General features: G+C 50.3%; 5 protein-coding genes across 5 annotated transcripts; 4 read left to right on the plus strand and 1 right to left on the minus strand.

The window, feature by feature from the left end:
• Positions 1-1906: 1906 nt before the first annotated feature.
• On the plus strand, positions 1907-3842 carry STEHIDRAFT_115336 (uncharacterized protein; the record flags this gene model as incomplete). The annotated part of the gene is made up of 12 exons (XM_007309801.1): positions 1907-1956; positions 2002-2048; positions 2104-2272; positions 2336-2397; positions 2455-2555; positions 2620-2723; positions 2942-2982; positions 3042-3057; positions 3122-3164; positions 3300-3355; positions 3409-3676; positions 3735-3842. 12 exons carry the CDS (start codon positions 1907-1909, stop codon positions 3840-3842), a joined length of 1065 nt encoding a protein of 354 aa, XP_007309863.1.
• A 1011-nt stretch (positions 3843-4853) lies between these two features.
• STEHIDRAFT_142428 (glyoxalase I) lies at positions 4854-5943 on the minus strand. Its single transcript, XM_007309802.1, has 6 exons — positions 5880-5943; positions 5762-5821; positions 5676-5700; positions 5507-5608; positions 5164-5396; positions 4854-5022 (listed from the first exon to the last, which is right to left on the minus strand). Exons 1-6 carry the CDS (start codon positions 5910-5912, stop codon positions 4987-4989), a joined length of 489 nt encoding a protein of 162 aa, XP_007309864.1. The 5' UTR covers positions 5913-5943; the 3' UTR covers positions 4854-4986.
• Positions 5944-6187: 244 nt separating this feature from the next.
• Positions 6188-10287, plus strand: STEHIDRAFT_172200 (uncharacterized protein). Its single transcript, XM_007309803.1, has 4 exons — positions 6188-7647; positions 7782-8078; positions 8152-9483; positions 9569-10287. Exons 1-4 carry the CDS (start codon positions 6220-6222, stop codon positions 9845-9847), a joined length of 3336 nt encoding a protein of 1111 aa, XP_007309865.1. The 5' UTR covers positions 6188-6219; the 3' UTR covers positions 9848-10287.
• A 591-nt stretch (positions 10288-10878) lies between these two features.
• Positions 10879-13623, plus strand: STEHIDRAFT_172201 (uncharacterized protein). The gene is made up of 8 exons (XM_007309804.1): positions 10879-11214; positions 11288-11342; positions 11465-11820; positions 11892-12055; positions 12122-12210; positions 12289-12427; positions 12507-12889; positions 12950-13623. The coding sequence occupies exons 3-8, from the start codon at positions 11528-11530 to the stop codon at positions 13001-13003; spliced, it is 1122 nt and encodes a 373-aa protein (XP_007309866.1). The 5' UTR covers positions 10879-11214; positions 11288-11342; positions 11465-11527; the 3' UTR covers positions 13004-13623.
• Positions 13624-14611: 988 nt separating this feature from the next.
• STEHIDRAFT_115340 (uncharacterized protein) lies at positions 14612-16893 on the plus strand (the record flags this gene model as incomplete). The annotated part of the gene is made up of 12 exons (XM_007309805.1): positions 14612-14695; positions 14770-15020; positions 15260-15394; positions 15455-15528; positions 15604-15707; positions 15758-15843; positions 15907-15963; positions 16025-16178; positions 16258-16319; positions 16383-16452; positions 16512-16597; positions 16671-16893. The coding sequence occupies 12 exons, from the start codon at positions 14612-14614 to the stop codon at positions 16891-16893; spliced, it is 1386 nt and encodes a 461-aa protein (XP_007309867.1).
• Positions 16894-16967: the final 74 nt, after the last annotated feature.

Here is a 16967-nt window from a genome sequence, read left to right on the forward strand (position 1 = left end):
TCCCGAGGTATATACGATTATGTTTCGATGGTATGATGTCCATCTATCCCTTTCCTTTCCGCTGCCTTCCTGTTTTTTCCCGTGTCCGCGTCTTGGCCCGCCTCGCCCGTCTTACTCGTTCCCATGTCTATGCATCCCTAGCTGTTCTCCTATCATCTCCCTTTGTGATTCTCGTTTTCTTTCTTATATTTTCCTTGCGCTCTCCACTCTCGTATCTCTGTCTCCTCTGTCTCATGTGGTCGCTTTCTACCTTCTTATATCTACCTTTTTGTATGCCTGCAGTACGGTCGTATACCTCAGTCTGGAAATATGCTTCATTGAACTCATATATACCACTTACGGATACTATAATCTCATCTCTATTGTGGATATACCTGCCGTTCATAGTGTGGTACATGACGACGAAGTTGTGGCACATTCGCCAGCGCCATGGCATGTTGAGCAAGGGGTGCAAGGGGTGCCGGCCAGTTGGCGACTTCGCCCCGGATAGTTCCGAAGTTGTTAGCCTCCTTCGTGACTTCGTCAAGCTTCAGGTTTATCACGACGGAATGGTTTCTGCCTACGACAATGCTGGTTGCCCTGTGCTCAGCCATTTCTACTCCTACCCTTCCGTGCGTCAATCGTGTTTCGTCTATTCTCGATCTCACAGACACGCGGCACCTCAATCGCCGTCGGCGGCGCGCACATCCTCTGGCAGCTCTATATACTATTTACCACGAAGACTCTCAGACAGTGGTGAGCTCAGGCTCGGTAGAACGTCCAAAACAGCACTTGATTCATCACCTCACAAATGCTCGACGGCCCACAATCAAGTGTACTCATTAGCCCCTACTTGCCGACGAAATAGCCCTTCGCTCATGCCACTACAGGCCCTTCCTCGATCTTTTTACCAGGACCACTATCAACAATCTACTGGGGGCGACTTGAGGATATGCTCAACCGTGTATCCTCACACATCACGGCGCGACCATTAGGTCATTCTAGTACGGAAATGCTCTGCGATGAAAGAATAGGTTTATACGGCCGAGGAAACTCTCAGTGAGGGCTACGGTGTGTGCATGTATGTATGTCCGGCTGTGACTTCTTCATACTACACCACGGTGGGGAGAAACAGAATAGGGGTATAGAGAGATGTGGGGATGGGAATGATACCGTCTAATTTGGTCGTATGGATCGATCGAAGTCGGGAACTTCGAGTTAGAGTGCGGGCCATGGACCTGTTGATGAAACCACTCTTGATGTCCAATTGACGATGGGTCTCACCTGCTGGAGGCATCGTCACCTCAGTTCCCAGTTTAGGAGACCGCTAAGAAGAGTATTGGAAGAGCGGAGCGAGGAGGGGTTGACCATTTGACGCAGTGGCCATGTATGCACTGAATCGTGATTGCCAGAGTCGGGCGCTGGGGCGAACGGCGATCTTGTTGGTCGAGATTTTGTTCCAAATTTACAGTGCTCCCCGTCTCCATCTTCCGTTACGGGTAACTTTGTCTTATGAAACTGTTGTGACGGTCGTGCTCGGAGTACACTAAGATAATTCAGTGTCTCAGCCATACTTTTCCGTGCTTTGTTGTTCTTTCGTTTTAGCAGTGGTGATCCCCATCCTTCCTTCCGCTCTCACCTAGTATATGTGTATCTCACCATGTTATGGCTGCACTTAAAGGATGCTCGTGCATCACCACATATTCTCATAAATGATTACTTTCAATCAAGTTATCAACAATCAAGTGTGGCATTAACCATGGCCACCATCTAGTAATCTGATCCTCCTCTTGATATATTGGTCCTATGATTTTATTATTTGTTTGAGACTAAGAACAGGCTGTGTTCAAACTACCAGCAGACATATATAAAGGTGTTCTCAAGATAAGAGTAGGATCTCTAGCTTTACAAACCACCTCTGCCGGTCATGTCATCCTCAGTGGGATTACAAGACATTATTGCTGAAGATCAATTATGGTGAGTATGTTTGTGCACTGTACTCTATATTATGTGCTCTGACAGGATTATTCACAGGATCATCACAGGTTATACACAATTCTCTGCACAAAGTATGTTGACTGCCCTTAAAGTCCTTGACCTTCTCAGTAATAGCTCTTTTATAAGTTATGTGGATCATTGACTTTATTCAGACACTTCCCATGGAGATCACTGTCACATGGTCCACACCACTGACTGGGACTGCTATCATATTTCTTATCAACCGCTACGCAGTTGGAATCAGCACTATTGTCACTTTTATCTTTACAAGCCCTGGCTCTATCAGTAATGGCAGGTAGGTTGCAAATACATACATCAATAGATAAACTATAAATGACCCACTTATAATATATTTTAGTTGCCAAGGAATGGACCATTTCTTGGACACCACAAACCTGATCTCAATTATTGCTACAAACTGTTAGTAAGCAAAATGATCTGTGTTTCTCACCAGTTTTATCTTACTTCAAATTCTAGTGTTATTCACTCTTCGGGTCTATGCTATATGTGGTCATAGTAAGATCATTCTCCTCTTGGCATTGACAATGCTACTTCCACGATTAGGGGTTGATATTTGGGTATGTGAAAAAAAAAACATGGTCAACAATAAGATACTACTATAATTGACTCTAATGGTATCAGAAACTCACCCCCAGTATGGGTGTAGCCCTTTCAACCACAGGGACACAATTTGAGGTGTTTTCCCAGTGCGCATTGACAGCTCCTAGTAGTTCCTTATTTAATAAGTGAGTCATATACATATATCATATGCTTTATTGACAACTTACTTGAGATGAAGATGTAGGCTTTGTTTTATATCACACCTCTAGAGTTTATACTTTCTAACTTGACACACATTTGCACCAGCCATTGTTGCAACTGCAATCCTTCCTTTGATGTTTGACTCATTTATATTTGGAGTGACTATCTTCAAGACATTTCAGCATGCTGTAGAGATGCGTAGACATGGCCGAATAAGTATTGCAGAGGTCATATTGAGAGACGGTAAGCATCAATATTCATTATGCTTCAATGATAAGATCATTTATTGACTTCACTTTCAGGAAGCCTATACTTTCTGTTAGTTCACATCATTGGAGTATTTTATACCTTTGACAATCACCTAATCATCATCTACAATCAGTTTGGTATTTCTTTTTTCTGCTGCAAATATTGTCCTTCAGTTTGTATGTATTTCTGTATATGGCTTGAGTAGCATAAAAGCTAATATTGAGCTACTCAGATCTCCATCTCTGATGCAAGTTGTTTAATCTCAATCCTTCTACTGAGTTACTGTGTGCCAGTTATTAATTCATTTATAGGATGCTACCGAAGCTGTAGGATTAGTTAGTGATATATTGGGACCATATTTCACTCTGTACGTTCCACAGGAACACAATTTTCCACAATATGTATTAACAATATTTACAGGATGCCAAACCTTTTGGTTAACCGCCTTTACCTCAATCTTCGTATGATGAATGTTCCACCTACTCCCACAAACTCCAAAAATAACAATATACGGGAACCTGAGGCTGTTCGAAATCGAGTCCTTGGTAACATTGGAGCACCCCTTGACCCAGACTGGTGGAACACCCAGTTTGATGAGGATGAGGAGTTGAATGATGATGGCTTAGGGGAAGAAGCAGACCGAATGGGTACTCATGCAGGAGATGGGACGACTACACTTGTCCCAGTCGTAAGTAGACCTTCTCCCATATCTCTGTTCAAATCACTAAAAGATATGATGATGACAGGTCTATGATGAAGAGCCTGGAGCAGATATTGAGATGGTGCCCATCCAAAGAGAAGTGCCCAACGCAGGGCCATCTCGCTCCGGAAGTAATGTTAGTAACATGGCTTAAGGTCAGTTGCTATATCTATCTCTATTCTCTGCAGATGATATACACTCACTAACACAGACATGGTGATCATAGAGGTAGTTACAAGCAGCTTACCGGCCAAACTGTACCACATCCTTTGCCAAACACAACCAACACACACAACTAGAGCCATTCCACCATGGTCTTTCTTAGTTTCAATTCTTTCTTGAGCATATCTTGACAGCTTGGACTCAGGGGAATATACTAGATTCCCATGTTCCTATATTCAATATCGTTCCCAAACTCTTACATCTACAAAATCCACATACTTGACATTTAAGCCTTTCCTCATTTCTTGATCATCTTGTATGAACTAGTTGACCTTGTTCACAACGATGTACCACATATCTTGCATTTTAGCACGGGCTATGAATCTCAGTCAAATCTCAGTTGTTGATTCAGCTCAGCCGTAGTTCCAGTGTGATATCAAGCAGGGGAGAGAGCCTGCAGAACAAGTCGTGTACAAGGCTTCTACGGCTCGAGATATGGCGACGGCAGTTTGCTCAGAGTAAGCTCTTTCAATCTGCTCCAAGTGCGACCAGAACCGGGATTCAATAGCATGCTCGCTCAATGCCTTCCTTGCGTTGGAAGTCTTCATGTCACTTCACGTATATACCGGCGCTACACCGACACAGAACGAGGAATGAACAAATTCATAACCTCTGAGCATCAAAGATGCGTAGAAGATGTCAGAAACAATAACCTCACAGAGATCTGACAACATAACACAACAACCGAACACCGATTTCCGCTAGCTCATTTTGCTACGGATGTGTTAGGGCACAAGGCCGCGACATGGCAGACGATGTATCTTTCGGAAGTATAATGAGATACGAGTCGCAGACCAGCGAACAGAAGTACCGTTCGTGCGTTCTGAGTGACAGAATCCGTGGTATGTCTCGGGTGTACGAACTCGTCCGACGTCCGGCATCGTACACTCGCTCATGTTCTCCGCTGACTACTCCGGATCGCTCGACTGACAGACGGACAAACGGCAGACGTACTGTTACATTCACGTTCCACAAACACTCGCTACACGGGACTCCGAAAGGCTACATGGTATCTATATCGCATTTCTGGTACAGTGAACTTCTTCTCCACCAATTCGTTTCGCTTCGTGTCGAGATCAGTCGGTCTTCGCCTTGGCCTTGTTGTTCTGGAGCTGTGTTGCGTTCATAAACGTTAGTGACAGTCCAGAGTCATCTTACCCCACGTCCTTTCGGCCCCATCGCCCACACCCACAAGTGCCAGGCCGAAGGTGCACATTTAAGACTTCAAAGATCCCAGGCAAAAAAAAACTCACCACTTCAATCCAGTAGCCATCCGGATCCAAGATAAACGCAATATGCTTCATCCGCCCGTCCGACAACTTCTTCTGGAACGGCACGCCGAGCTTCTCGAACCGCTCGCAGGCGGCGTTGACGTCGTCGACGGTGATGGCGATGTGCCCGAATCCGCGCGGTTCTTTGTTGCCGTTGTGGTAGGGAGTGGATTCGAGGGATTCGGTGCCGTGGTTGTGGCAGAGTTCGAGGACGCCTAGTGGGGAAGGGGGGTGTATGGCGGAAGTGGGAAAGGTAGAGTGGGAGCGATGAGAATGTGAGATGAGTATAGGAAGGGATTGTGATGGGTGGAAGGAATGAATTTACCTTCACGGTTGAGACGGTCTTCCTCCTTCTCCTCGGCGGTGAGCTTGCCGCCAGAGTGGTCGAAGGTTAGGAAGTAATTGGTAAAGTCGGGGCCGTCGTGGGCTGTGTATCGTTAGCAGACACTGCGATCAGGCCGGCCGTGCGTATGAACAGACAGCAGAACGAATACCAGAGACAAAGTCCATCCCGATCACCTAAAGACCGAATTCATGCATCAAAGTGAATGTCGTGGGTTGAGGTAAGAAGAGTACGTACGTCGGTGTAGAAGGCGAGAGAGACTTTGGGATCTTTGATCCGGAGCATGGTATGATTGAGCTGTTACAGCATCCTCAATTCACGAACTTATCGGCCGAAGAACATCGAGCAGACATACACGGAAGCCAGCTGTCTCAGCGGTGCGAGGCATGTTGACTATCGAGCGAGTAGAAAAAAGTCGTCTGGTGGGTGTACGAGCGAGAGTCCTAGCTATCGATGGTGAGAAAGCAGCAAAGGAGAGTGGAGTTATCATTGTCGCCGTCGAGCGGGGCTCCGGGCGACTTTGGAGGACCGCGTCATGGCGTGATTGCGATTGGCGCGACGCGACGGCCTTGTTGACCGCGTGATTTCGTTGATGCGCTCGGCATTCGCCGGGCGGCTCCTCGGCGCTCTGGTCTGCACCTCCGTCTTGTGCTCGTCTTTCATCTCGTCCACCACCATCCCCGCGCTTCCTCACCATGGCCCCCACAGACGCGTATTACGACGGCTATTCTCCGCCGTCGTCGTCGCCGTTCAAGTCGTCTCCGACGCACTCGATGTCTTTGTACGGTGCTCGCGAAAAACTAACGCTGCCGAGCCAAAGAGCGTGGTCCCAGTCTGACTTCAGCGACTCGCTCGAGCTGCCCCCGCTCGTCTCCGATGATGCTCTCACTCTCCACTCGTCCTCGTCTCGTCCGCACTCGCCGTCTTCAACACCATTGGACACAGATCCAGAGCACGATCCAGACGTACTTTCATCCCCGGCTCGCGATACGTTTCCGTTCCACAACCCGATTACCACTCGCCCTCAAACCTCCTATTTCTCAAATTCTCCAAGAACTCAGAAGGCTCAGGACGTGGATATAGCAACTGCACTACTCGCACTGCACGCCTACCCCCGTTTCTCGTCGACGTCCTCCTCGCGTTCACCCCCACTCAGTTCACCCGATTTCCCAATTCAACAGCACCAACCGCAGCCTCTTCCGGCTCCTCAGACGCCCGTCCGCCGCCATCATCCTCGCCCACCTGCACTAGCAGGTCTCCTCCGTACACCCTCTCCAGAACCTCTTCCTGTCTACACTTCCCGAGCTCCGTCCCGCTCTTACCCCTCTTCAGATTCGTACACCCTCCCAGTTATTGATGTAGTGGCGTCGAAGCCATCCCTTATCGATAACTCTGACATTCAACCTCATGCCAAGTCTCCGGCACCCATTCAAGAAGTCGAACCTTTGCACTCCGCTCGCTCGACATCTATTCCTCCGCTTTCTGCGCCCGACGTTCATGGTTCCTCCTATCGCTTGTCAAAATTGCCTCAACATACCGCTCGCCACGTCACACCTCCAACGGATCCTTACGCAAATCGTCATCCCATAGTCACTGCCACCAATGCCGTCAACGCCAGCAAAGCGTCTACATCATCATCTCCGTCACCAATAACCGTATTTAATTCTGCAGTTCGTCTTCCTCCACTCCACGACTCCCATCTTATCAACTCGCGTCCCTCCAATTCCAACAAGGCTGCACATGCGATTCCTCATCCATCAGAGTCTACGAATTTACGAACTGATACGAATGTCAACGATGATGCGGGCGGTGACGATATTCACGATTTCAAGCCTCTGACGTCTGCTACGGCCTGTACACCTGCTGCACCTACGGCTTTACACCCTCGTGCCCACTCACGCTCCTACTCAAACTCCACCCTCCCACCCTCGTCCCCGTTCTCAGACGCCAGTCAGCTTGCAGCCGAAGAACCAGATGTAGACGCGCGGTCACGCGCCTCCTCTCCGAATAGTCTACGTGTGCGGTCTTCGTCTCCGCTCGCTCGTCTGGACGCGAGCGCGGGCGCACTCGTGCAAGAATCCGATGTTCCCTCGTCTATCCAGGCCAATCTCGAATCACACGAGGTACACTTCTCTACGCCCGCTTTCCTGCCTCGTTCCTACCATTCTGCCCCTATCCTTTCCCTGCCATGTTGCTTTTTCGACTTCGGTTTTGCAATATGCGGTCTGCTGACTGCTCTTGTTTGGCCTCGTGGTAGATTTCTCCGTTCGTCATTCAACGCGATGCGTCTCCGTCAGAGATGACTCTGCCTTCGAGCGCGAAGGTGGAGCCGGAGATCGTTCCGAGAGTGTTGGAAGCAGAGACTGGGGATGACGGTGGTCTGACATCAGACTTGGTCAATGCGAAGGTGGGCGTCAAAGGAGAGGAAAGAGGAGACGAGTCTGAGACGGTTACGGAGAAAACGGATTTCTATGAGCACGAATCTATCTCCGTCCCTCATGAGGTGGAGATCAGGACGGAAGTGGTAGCAGCGGCCGCCGAGGTTCATGTACAGGTTCGTCCGCTACTCTCTCGTTCGATTTACGGTGTGATTGATTTTGACCTTCAACCGTCTCGTACGACTTCAGCGTACATCATCGCCTTCAGCCGTTCTCCGGTCCACTCCTCCCGTTCAATCAGCGTCTTTGCTATCTCAGCCATCGCGACTTGAGCGTCCACTTCCTCGTCCATATTCGTCAAGCCGCAGTCCCACGCCTTCACATCACCAATCTCATGTCGCGTCTCGTGCTCCCTCACTGTCTCTCTCAGAACCCAAATCTCGTGCGCCATCCATTCCTCATTCAGAAGGCCGCGCTATCCCAGTCTCCCGTTCAGAACCCAATGTGGATATGAACGAGCACCTTCGTGCCGCGAGTCCGTTGTCGACACCGCCGTGTTCGTCGCCTATCCTGGCACCGGCGGCGCGCGCTGACGAGGAGGTTGAGGGCGTTGGTATTGCTGTTGTCGACCAGGACCCGAAGGTCGAATTCGCTATCGAGATCGAGCCCGTACGCGCCCAGACGCCCGCACCCACGTCGCCACTTTCATCACCGCCTGGGTCGCCTCGCCCATTCTCCATCCCCGTCTGCACTTCCGTTCGTGACTCACCAGCGCCTATTCCAGCCACAAAGCCCTCTACAGTCCAAGCGCAGAAGCGGAAGTCTGTGGATGATTTGAACGACGAACATGGTCGGGAGAAGAAGGCTAAAGTCAATGCAGAGCAAGAAGTAGCTGCTTCTAAGGGAACGAAGAGGAAAGTCTCGCCTATTGGGAATGTGAAACGAACCAAGAAGTCGAGGGTCATACTTTCTGATGACGAGGATGATGAAGTCGAGGATGTGAAGAAGTCTATCGCTGTTGTAGAAAGCGAAGACGAAGACCTTCGTCCAAGGAAGTCCTCTGTCCCTGCGAACAAGAAACCCGGCCGTCCACATGCAAAGACCAAGGCGAAACGCAAACCACGTACCCCGAGCCCTTCACCCTCCGAATCTGACACCGACTCCGATTCCTCATCTCGCTCGTCCTCCTCTTCTCGGTCTTCATCCCCATCTTCCTCGCTCCCTTCGAAGTCTAAGAAGTCCAAATCAGAACTCAAAAAGCCCTCCCACGCCGAACTCGACCTCATAAACCCCTGTCCGAACCCTGAACTCCTCGGGATGCTCGTCGAGGCTCTGGCACTCGCTAGAGCTTCGAGCATGACGAAGAAAGCTTTGGTGAGGGAGGTCGAGGGAAGACATCCGGGTGCGAGGAGGTTGCTTGCTGATGGGGATGTTGAGGGAGATATGGGGAGGAGGTCGAGGTCTGTTGCTGTTGAGGCGGAGGGTGCAGACGAAGGGAGTGCTGCGCAGGTGGGGGCGGAAGGCGTGTTGGTATGGGGTGTTGAGAGGGGCGTGTTTGGTGTTGTGGAGAGTTCGGGGGAGGTGAGTCGTCATTCTTCTCTTTATTGCTTCTGCGGCCTTCCTCGATTTTACCGACAAATACTCATGCTGGGCTTGACCTTCGCAGCACCTTCCCCCATCATATTTCTACAACGCCTCTTTCGACCCAGACTCAGACCGTGCCGCGCTCCTCACAAGCCTCATGCCTCGCCCAAATAAGAGGAAAGAAACGATGAAATATAAGCAGTATTATTGGGCTCCTGTTACGTTGCCTTCTGGCGGTGCATCGACATCAGGTGGTGGGAGAGGGAGGAGAGGAGGCAAGGCGAAGAGTGGGGCGAAGGGGAAGCAGGTGAGGGTTGAAGAGGTGGGAGGGAAGGTCTGGGAAGTTGATTGGGAGGAGTGAGGTGTTCGTGAGGTGATGGGTGCTCGAGGAGGTCCTGTTCCTGGTCTCGATATCGATGATTGTATAGTCGTGTGGCGTGGGACGTGGGACATTGTGGCCCAGACATCCTGTGGCGCAGAAGTAATCATGAAGCATGAAGTGTTCTCATTCCACTCATCTCAATCATAGTACATATCCTTATTCTTGTTCATCTCTCTTGGACCTTCATTCTTTCTTCTTCGTTCTTGCTCTACTTCGTCGCGAGTTCGTTCTTACTCTTAGTCTTTATGTTTCATATATGTTCATTGCTCAGCAGGCGTTCTCGTTCTTCCTCTATTACTTTTGCACGTTCTGCATATATTTGGCAATGCTCTTCCCTCATCAATATTATACGCTACGATACGATACGACAGTCTGCATGTTCATGCTGATGATATTTTAGTACATGTCTCGCAAAATTGAAGGTACCGAAGAGATGATTGTCGAGGAATGGAAAGTTTTTGACTACGTCTTTCACGGGACTGATGCGAACGACAGACTCGTAAACCAACTCCAGCGAAACGAGCCGCAATAGCACGTCGGTGGCCCTCGAGAGGTGCACCCACGGCGAAGCCGACCATGACGAGCACTTGCAGTTGACGAGGACAGGCCCTCCCTCCGGCAAATGCCGAGATCGTCCATCGTCGATCAATCATACATGCTTCGAACTCCACCGCTCGGCGCTCGAGCTCTCACTTTTGGCAAGGTTCGACGAAGAGTTTCCGGTCAGGATCACAGAGGGTACAGCTGTATTTGATTTCAGTCAACGCTCAACATCACAAGGGTCCCGGTATCAGTGATTGAGCGAGTTCACGCACCGAAAGCTCTTGGAAAACATCTTCGTTCTCTTGAGGCTCCGAGACGATGACGTCGTGAACCCCAGATTCGCAAGGGCACCCATCGTCTGGCCGGAAACAGTTCCCCGTTGCAGTGATGGCCTTCGGGTGACATCTCCATAACATCGTCGTAAATTGTTGTGCCTGTGGGGGACTAGATGCGAGCGCGGTACGTATCATCTGCTTCGTCCCCTTGTTCGTCCGCCTTCTCCACCAACAACAATCAGTGCAACACCCGAGCGCACCGCACCCTCCTTTGTTCCTTTTCTCTCAGCTTGCATTGCCTGCGATTCCCTCCGCTCGTCTGTCTTTACCTCTCACCAACTGCTCTCCTCTCTCACAGTTGCTGTGCCGAGCTATTCGTGCCAGAAGGTTCATTTTCCTCTCTTATCATCACCCTATAACCTTGCCCACAAGGCGGACAGCAGTAGCGCTCCGAGGCCTTGAGAATTAATCACAGGTCATCCTCCGTCATCACGTCTTGAACTCACCACGACGGTGGCGAAGCCCTCTGTGAGTCTCCCCCACTATCGCTTCGGTCGGCTACGCTACATCCTCCGTCATCGGTGTACTTACTGTGAGGCAGCAACACATATAGAACGTGCTGCACCCTCCTTTCTGATCGTTTCGATCTTTGTCCCGTACGTCCCGCGACTCTCCCCTTCCTCACCACAACCGCACGGTTTCACTGCGCCCCGACTTCGTCTGCCCTCGTCTTCCAGTCCCTCTTTTGGTCTGCTGCTTACTCTCAACCGTGTTCCAGCGCATTCGAATTTTGATCTCGACGCAATATCCCTCCTTAGTAACAAGTCTAAGGACTCAAACAATGTCTCGCAAATATTCTCGCTCTGCGCTTACTATTGTCGCGGGCGTCTGCTTTACCGCTCTCGTCTATCTCTCCTCTCCATACTCCCCACCACCGCCACCAGCCTTCTTCCGAAGCGGTCCCGGGCCGCATAGGCCTTGGGGACTTGGCTTCGGTTTCGGTGAGGGGGGTAGCAGAGGACCAAGTCTGTTGAAGAGGTGGCTGTGGGAGGAGGACGAGAGGTACCAAGAAAGTGTCAGGGAGAGGCAGGAGTTGATTGAGAAGTGGGGCCCTGGAGAGGGGCAAGTCGACCCGTGCGTTCATTGCCCCTGTGCCTTGTCCTGCTTGAAACTGACCTTCGACCCGTATCTTCTCGTCGTTGTAGATTCCCCTCGCATGGCGAGTTCTACACCCTGTGGGATTACTTTATCCCGTCGTTCCAGTGCCCTCATCGGGTCGAGCGTATCGGTATGCGTGGGGATGGTGGTAAGTGGGTCTGTGGCATGGATCGTGTCGCTGAGCAGCAGGAATGTGTGATCTACTCGTTTGGTCAGTCCTTTCCTTCCCGACTTTTCTTCTGCTATTCCGCTGTTCCTAACCCGACACGCATACCAGGCATAAATGGAGAATCATCATTTGAAGCCGCCTTGCTCGAGCGCGCGCCTGGCTGTCAAGTTTGGGGGTACGACTTCAGCGTCAACGAGGTACATATCATTCACCCCTTTCACCACCTAAATCAGTTCATGTATAGCCTCCGGCTGATCTTTGATCTCGTGTTCTAGTTCGGTCCGGAGATCGAACTCATTCCTTCTCTTCAGAAACGGTCACACTTCCTCTCCGCTGGATTAGCTGGCGAAGACAAGGCTTCGGAGTACGACAATCCGAAGTTCTACACGCTTCAGTCGCTCATGGAGATGAACAGTGCGTTTCGCTGTTTGCCCTTTCGCTCACTCGATTTTAGTGTCTGACCACGACATTTCGATTGACTTTGCGTGTGCAGACCACACCTTCATCGACATCCTAAAAATCGATATCGAAGGCGCCGAATTCGAAGCTCTCGCTGCTCTCGTCAAGGCCTACGCAACAGCACCGCCGCCGCCGCCACCGCACCCTTTCCCTCCATCAAACCCTCCTGACTCGTCCGACCTCGATCATCACCACCATCCCCACGATGCATCATTCCCACCGCCTCCTCCGCCGCTCACAGTCCTTCCCTTCGGCCAACTGCAGATCGAGATCCACGCGAGGCATGGACATGAAAAGTTTGCTGAGTTTGCGCGGTGGTGGAAGGATCTTGAAGAGGCGGGCTTGAGGCCGTTTTGGACGGAACCGAATTTGGTGTATGTGAATTTGGTGAGGGGGGTTGGGCCGGAGTTGGCTGAGGTGCGTTGGTCCTCCTGCGTCTCTACTCCCTTTACTGACGGATTCGTATCTGTGATCTAGTATTCGTTTATGAATATCCGGGGAGAGCATGCGCTCGTATCCGACTTCTACTAAGCTGTGGAATTGGCGTCCGTCTGGGTGACAGAAGGACGTTGATGTGTTCTTGCGTTCATCGGTCGTGTGCATCGGACTTTTTTCTTTCTCGGAATTCACCACCTTTCATACCATTTCGATCTCGTCCGCCCTCTACTCCTTGCATCTTCTTGCTCTTCCCATACCCTCATTCCCCATCCATTACCCCTCTCATCCCCCCACGTCTGGCTGCCTCGGCCACTACGTCCCTCATCACTCCCCCTCTCGACAATACAACCATTTGTCATACTGTATCCTATCCTCACTGTGCTTAACAGACCCCGCTCACTACCCACTGCTCTAATCGTTTCATATACCTTCCCCCTTCCCCCTTCCATCTTTTCTCTATGTCCATGGACTGCTCTCTACAGCCTGCTACCTACTTTTATGCCCGGCCTGGAGCTGAATATTGGACACCGTGACTGAGGCGTCTTTTCTCTTCTTTCGTAGCCTCATTCTACCTATCCCTGCCTACCTATGAATGTCTGTCTAGATATTTCATGGACTTCTTGACATTTAGATTTTCTCTGTATACTTTTGCTTATGCAGCTTCCCTAACTTACTGAAACATTATGAGTGGTTGGCACATTGGTGCCGCAACGGCCTGCAGTGGCGTCATATATTTAGATGACTGTCAGCGCCCGTGTTATCTCCGTTGACTGACCGGTGAGAAATATGAAGTCCTCTCCATGGGTGGAAAAGAAAGAGAAAGTGTGCACTTCTTCGAGGATAGGGAGAGGTGGTCACAGAGTTGCACTGGACGCAGTTGCTGTTAATCTGCCACGCGTTTCGAGTCACTTAGTACAATGCATAATATTGTCTGTTCGTGTCCAATCTTGACGAAGGCATGTAGATATTTCTGATAGAGCATGGGCAGAAGACTGCAGGAACGCAGCGACGCCACACACCGCGCCACTCTCGATCCTCTCAGTCCGTCACGGTCACTGTTTGGCAAGAACAAACAGGAACAAACAACGCGTAAACGCGCGTTCAAACGGCAACAAGTTGGCAACAAGAAAAGTTTGCCTGGGCCCTGCACTAACTAGTAACACTTTGACCCATCATGCATCAGCTTGCGACGAGGTGTTTTAGTGGCGTTTGTAGGGTGCGCGAACGCAACTTTTGTTTGAAATCCTGCCTTCTTTTCTTTTTTTGGTTTTGCCAGCCGTAATTCAGCGTAACCATTTGCTCGGCTTCAACGGCTCGATAACAATGGGCTCACGGAGAAGGTAAAATAAGGTAGCGTGACTGCTCTCATGTTCAAGTTGGATCACCGATGTATGGGAAGCTCTTGACGACCATCGCTCTGCTTCATCTTGTCCTGCCCTCTCCTTGTAGGTATGTGTAAGTCTTGATGTGCACTCGCATGCCACACAGGTGCCGACCGGTTTGCTCGCTTCATCTCCGCGGGTGCACACATGAATGATCTTTCGATGAGTCGGAAGGAAATATGCTACACATATCAGAGGCAGGGGCATATATATAGACGGCCTTCTCTCTCGGACGGAGGACTAACGTTTGAAGCTCTCTCATACACTTTCATTTTCAGCAAACTATCGAGTAAACTCTCGACGTCTACAAACATCTAGCATGTCTCTGTGGCATTCCACTCTTTTTCTGTCGCTACTGTTTGGTAGCAAAATCCTCTTGGCGCACTCGACATTCACGACAAGGGTACGCCTGCTCTATTGACTGCCTCGGATCTCAGGTTACCTTACTGAGACATTCTCATCTTCACCGACCTGTAGTACCAATCCACCGACATTGTCAATGTCCCTCTCGTTATTCAGGTTCCTTACAACACCATTGAGTCCAAAACCTACTTTCTGACTTGCCCGACTGGTACCGACGTCGAAGTTCCGGGGCCAACCATCTACGACGAAAACGGTGAACTTGTCTGGTTTGGGTCCGATGTCGGGGACTGCATGGACCTGAACGTTCAAACGGTCAACGGAGAGACGGTGTTGACCGTCTGGAATGGGACGAAGAATAGTGCAGGGTATGGTTCAGGACAGGCATGCTTTATTTCACCGATCAAAACCTACTAGTGGAGTTAACACCCGTCGTTTTCAGGGAAATGTCTTAGACAGCACGTACACAACGATATACACTCCAACTTGCAACTCTACGACTGGTTCTGACATGCACGAGGCACGCGCCGTTCTATATTATGATGCGTTGTTGTCTAATAACTTGACGAATATTGTCTCAGCTGCATATTCCTAATGATACCAACAGCACCGCTATCATGACGACGTTCTATCCTATCCAACAGGACCTCAGCTCGGTGGGGGGCTCTTCTTCTGGATGGCTCTTGGCTTCCGGGTTTCAAGAAGTCAGTATTGCAGACGGAATGGTGCTGTTCAACTGGAGGTACGGTCATCCAGCTCTCGACAGTGCCAAAAAAATGTGACCGTGGGTGATCCCCTCCAGCGCTGTCGACCATATGCCCCTCAACGAGAGTTACGAGACAATAAGTGGCGACGTAGGCACGACCTCGGACACTCGTATGTTCTATGGCGATTTTTTTTTACCATCACGACCATTTCCGCTGATTTGGGCACCTTTGACGACCATGGCAGCTTGGGACGCGTACCACATCAACTCGATCTCCAAGGACTCGAATGGGGATTATTTGGTCTCTTCACGGTCTCTATTTCCTACCGCTGGTTCAGAAAACCAGAATGTGCGCACTAATTTCGCGTTTGACCCCGCGTTTCCAGGTACTTCCGTCAGATCATGAAGGTCTCGAAAGATGACGGTGCGGTCATCTGGAAACTGGGTGGGATGACATCCAACTTCACCCTGGACACCGAATCAACGTTCGTTTGTTCCTGTCACTCGTCCTCCACGAGCTGAGTGTTGATTATTTGCTCCTTTTAAAGGTTCTACGGGCAACACCACGTCAGGTGGCATGAGGGCGATACTAAGCTGTCTATCTTGTACGCTTTTCTTTTGTCCTGATCTATATGTCACTCAAGTCGCTGCATTTTTGGCACATAGCGACGACGGCATCGAATCTGTGGAAAATCTTGAGAAGACCTCACGGGGTATTTATCTAGATGTGAACCAAGAGGCTCTCACAGCCTCGCTCGTCTACCAATACCTACCCCTCGAGTCCGTAGAGAACTGGTCTCTCAGCCAAGGTTCTAACCAGGTGAGCCATTTCTGCACATTCGAACCTTCGATCATGTGGTGTTGCGAGAAACGAGGGCCGATATAGAATGTAATTGCAGGTACTCGACAACGGAAATGTGGTAGTTGGTTTCGGAAGCAATCCTTGGATCGCAGAGTATACGTGAGTCATCCATCTCTTGCACCAGTGTCCGACGTGAAACGTGCTGAATGAATATATCTATAGTCTGAATGGTACCACGGTCTTCTTCGCGACGTTCGGAATGGACGGTGAAACAGGAAACAGCCCGCTTCAGGTACAATCCACCTGGACCGTCTGTGCTCTTGAACGTACTGACTCCATGAGCTGGTATAGAACTACCGCGCGTACAAAGTCTCCAATTGGGTTGGAAATCCTACCACATCCCCTGACATTGCCGTCACCGGCTCTTGCGATGACCTGTACGCCTCTCCCTTTCTCATTTTCCATGTACTACCGCACCATTCTGACATATGCACGTTGCTGCCCCTGCAGGACGGTCTATGTCTCCTGGAACGGTGCCACCGAAGTCACTTCCTACGCCTACTTCTCTGGACCTTCTGCTTCCAATCTTACAGGCCAATTCAACGTCACGCGCTCCGGCTTCGAGACATCCTGGAACGATAACTCGACCTCACCGGCGTATGTGCGTGTGGCGGCGGTGGCGGCGGACGGGACTGTGCTGGGCTGGACGAATACAACGGCTGTGGATGCTTAAGATGGACACAAAAAGACCTGAACACTTCTCGAAGACTTGAACCAGCTCAGAGGGCAATTTCGCCGCAGTTTGGT

Source organism: Stereum hirsutum, assembly GCF_000264905.1.
Source record: "Stereum hirsutum FP-91666 SS1 unplaced genomic scaffold STEHIscaffold_18, whole genome shotgun sequence".
Lineage (NCBI taxonomy): Eukaryota > Fungi > Basidiomycota > Agaricomycetes > Russulales > Stereaceae > Stereum > Stereum hirsutum.

Bases quoted from the DNA above. Each gene is read 5' to 3' on its own strand.
- STEHIDRAFT_142428 (XM_007309802.1), bottom strand. From the start codon at position 5,912: ATGCCTCGCACCGCTGAGACAGCTGGCTTCCGT. The intron at 5,701-5,761 runs GTACGTACTCTT...TTCGGTCTTTAG, and splicing joins CTCTCGCCTTCTACACCGAC to GTGATCGGGATGGACTTTGT. The intron at 5,023-5,163 runs GTGAGTTTTTTT...AACGCAACACAG, and splicing joins ATGGCTACTGGATTGAAGTG to CTCCAGAACAACAAGGCCAA.
- STEHIDRAFT_172200 (XM_007309803.1), top strand. From the start codon at position 6,220: ATGGCCCCCACAGACGCGTATTACGACGGCTATTCTCCGCCGTCGTCG. The intron at 7,648-7,781 runs GTACACTTCTCT...GCCTCGTGGTAG, and splicing joins CCAATCTCGAATCACACGAG to ATTTCTCCGTTCGTCATTCA. The intron at 8,079-8,151 runs GTTCGTCCGCTA...GTACGACTTCAG, and splicing joins CCGCCGAGGTTCATGTACAG to CGTACATCATCGCCTTCAGC.
- STEHIDRAFT_172201 (XM_007309804.1), top strand. From the start codon at position 11,528: ATGTCTCGCAAATATTCTCGCTCTGCGCTTACTATTGTCGCGGGCGTC. The intron at 12,211-12,288 runs GTACATATCATT...CTCGTGTTCTAG, and splicing joins ACGACTTCAGCGTCAACGAG to TTCGGTCCGGAGATCGAACT. The intron at 12,428-12,506 runs GTGCGTTTCGCT...TTGCGTGTGCAG, and splicing joins GTCGCTCATGGAGATGAACA to ACCACACCTTCATCGACATC.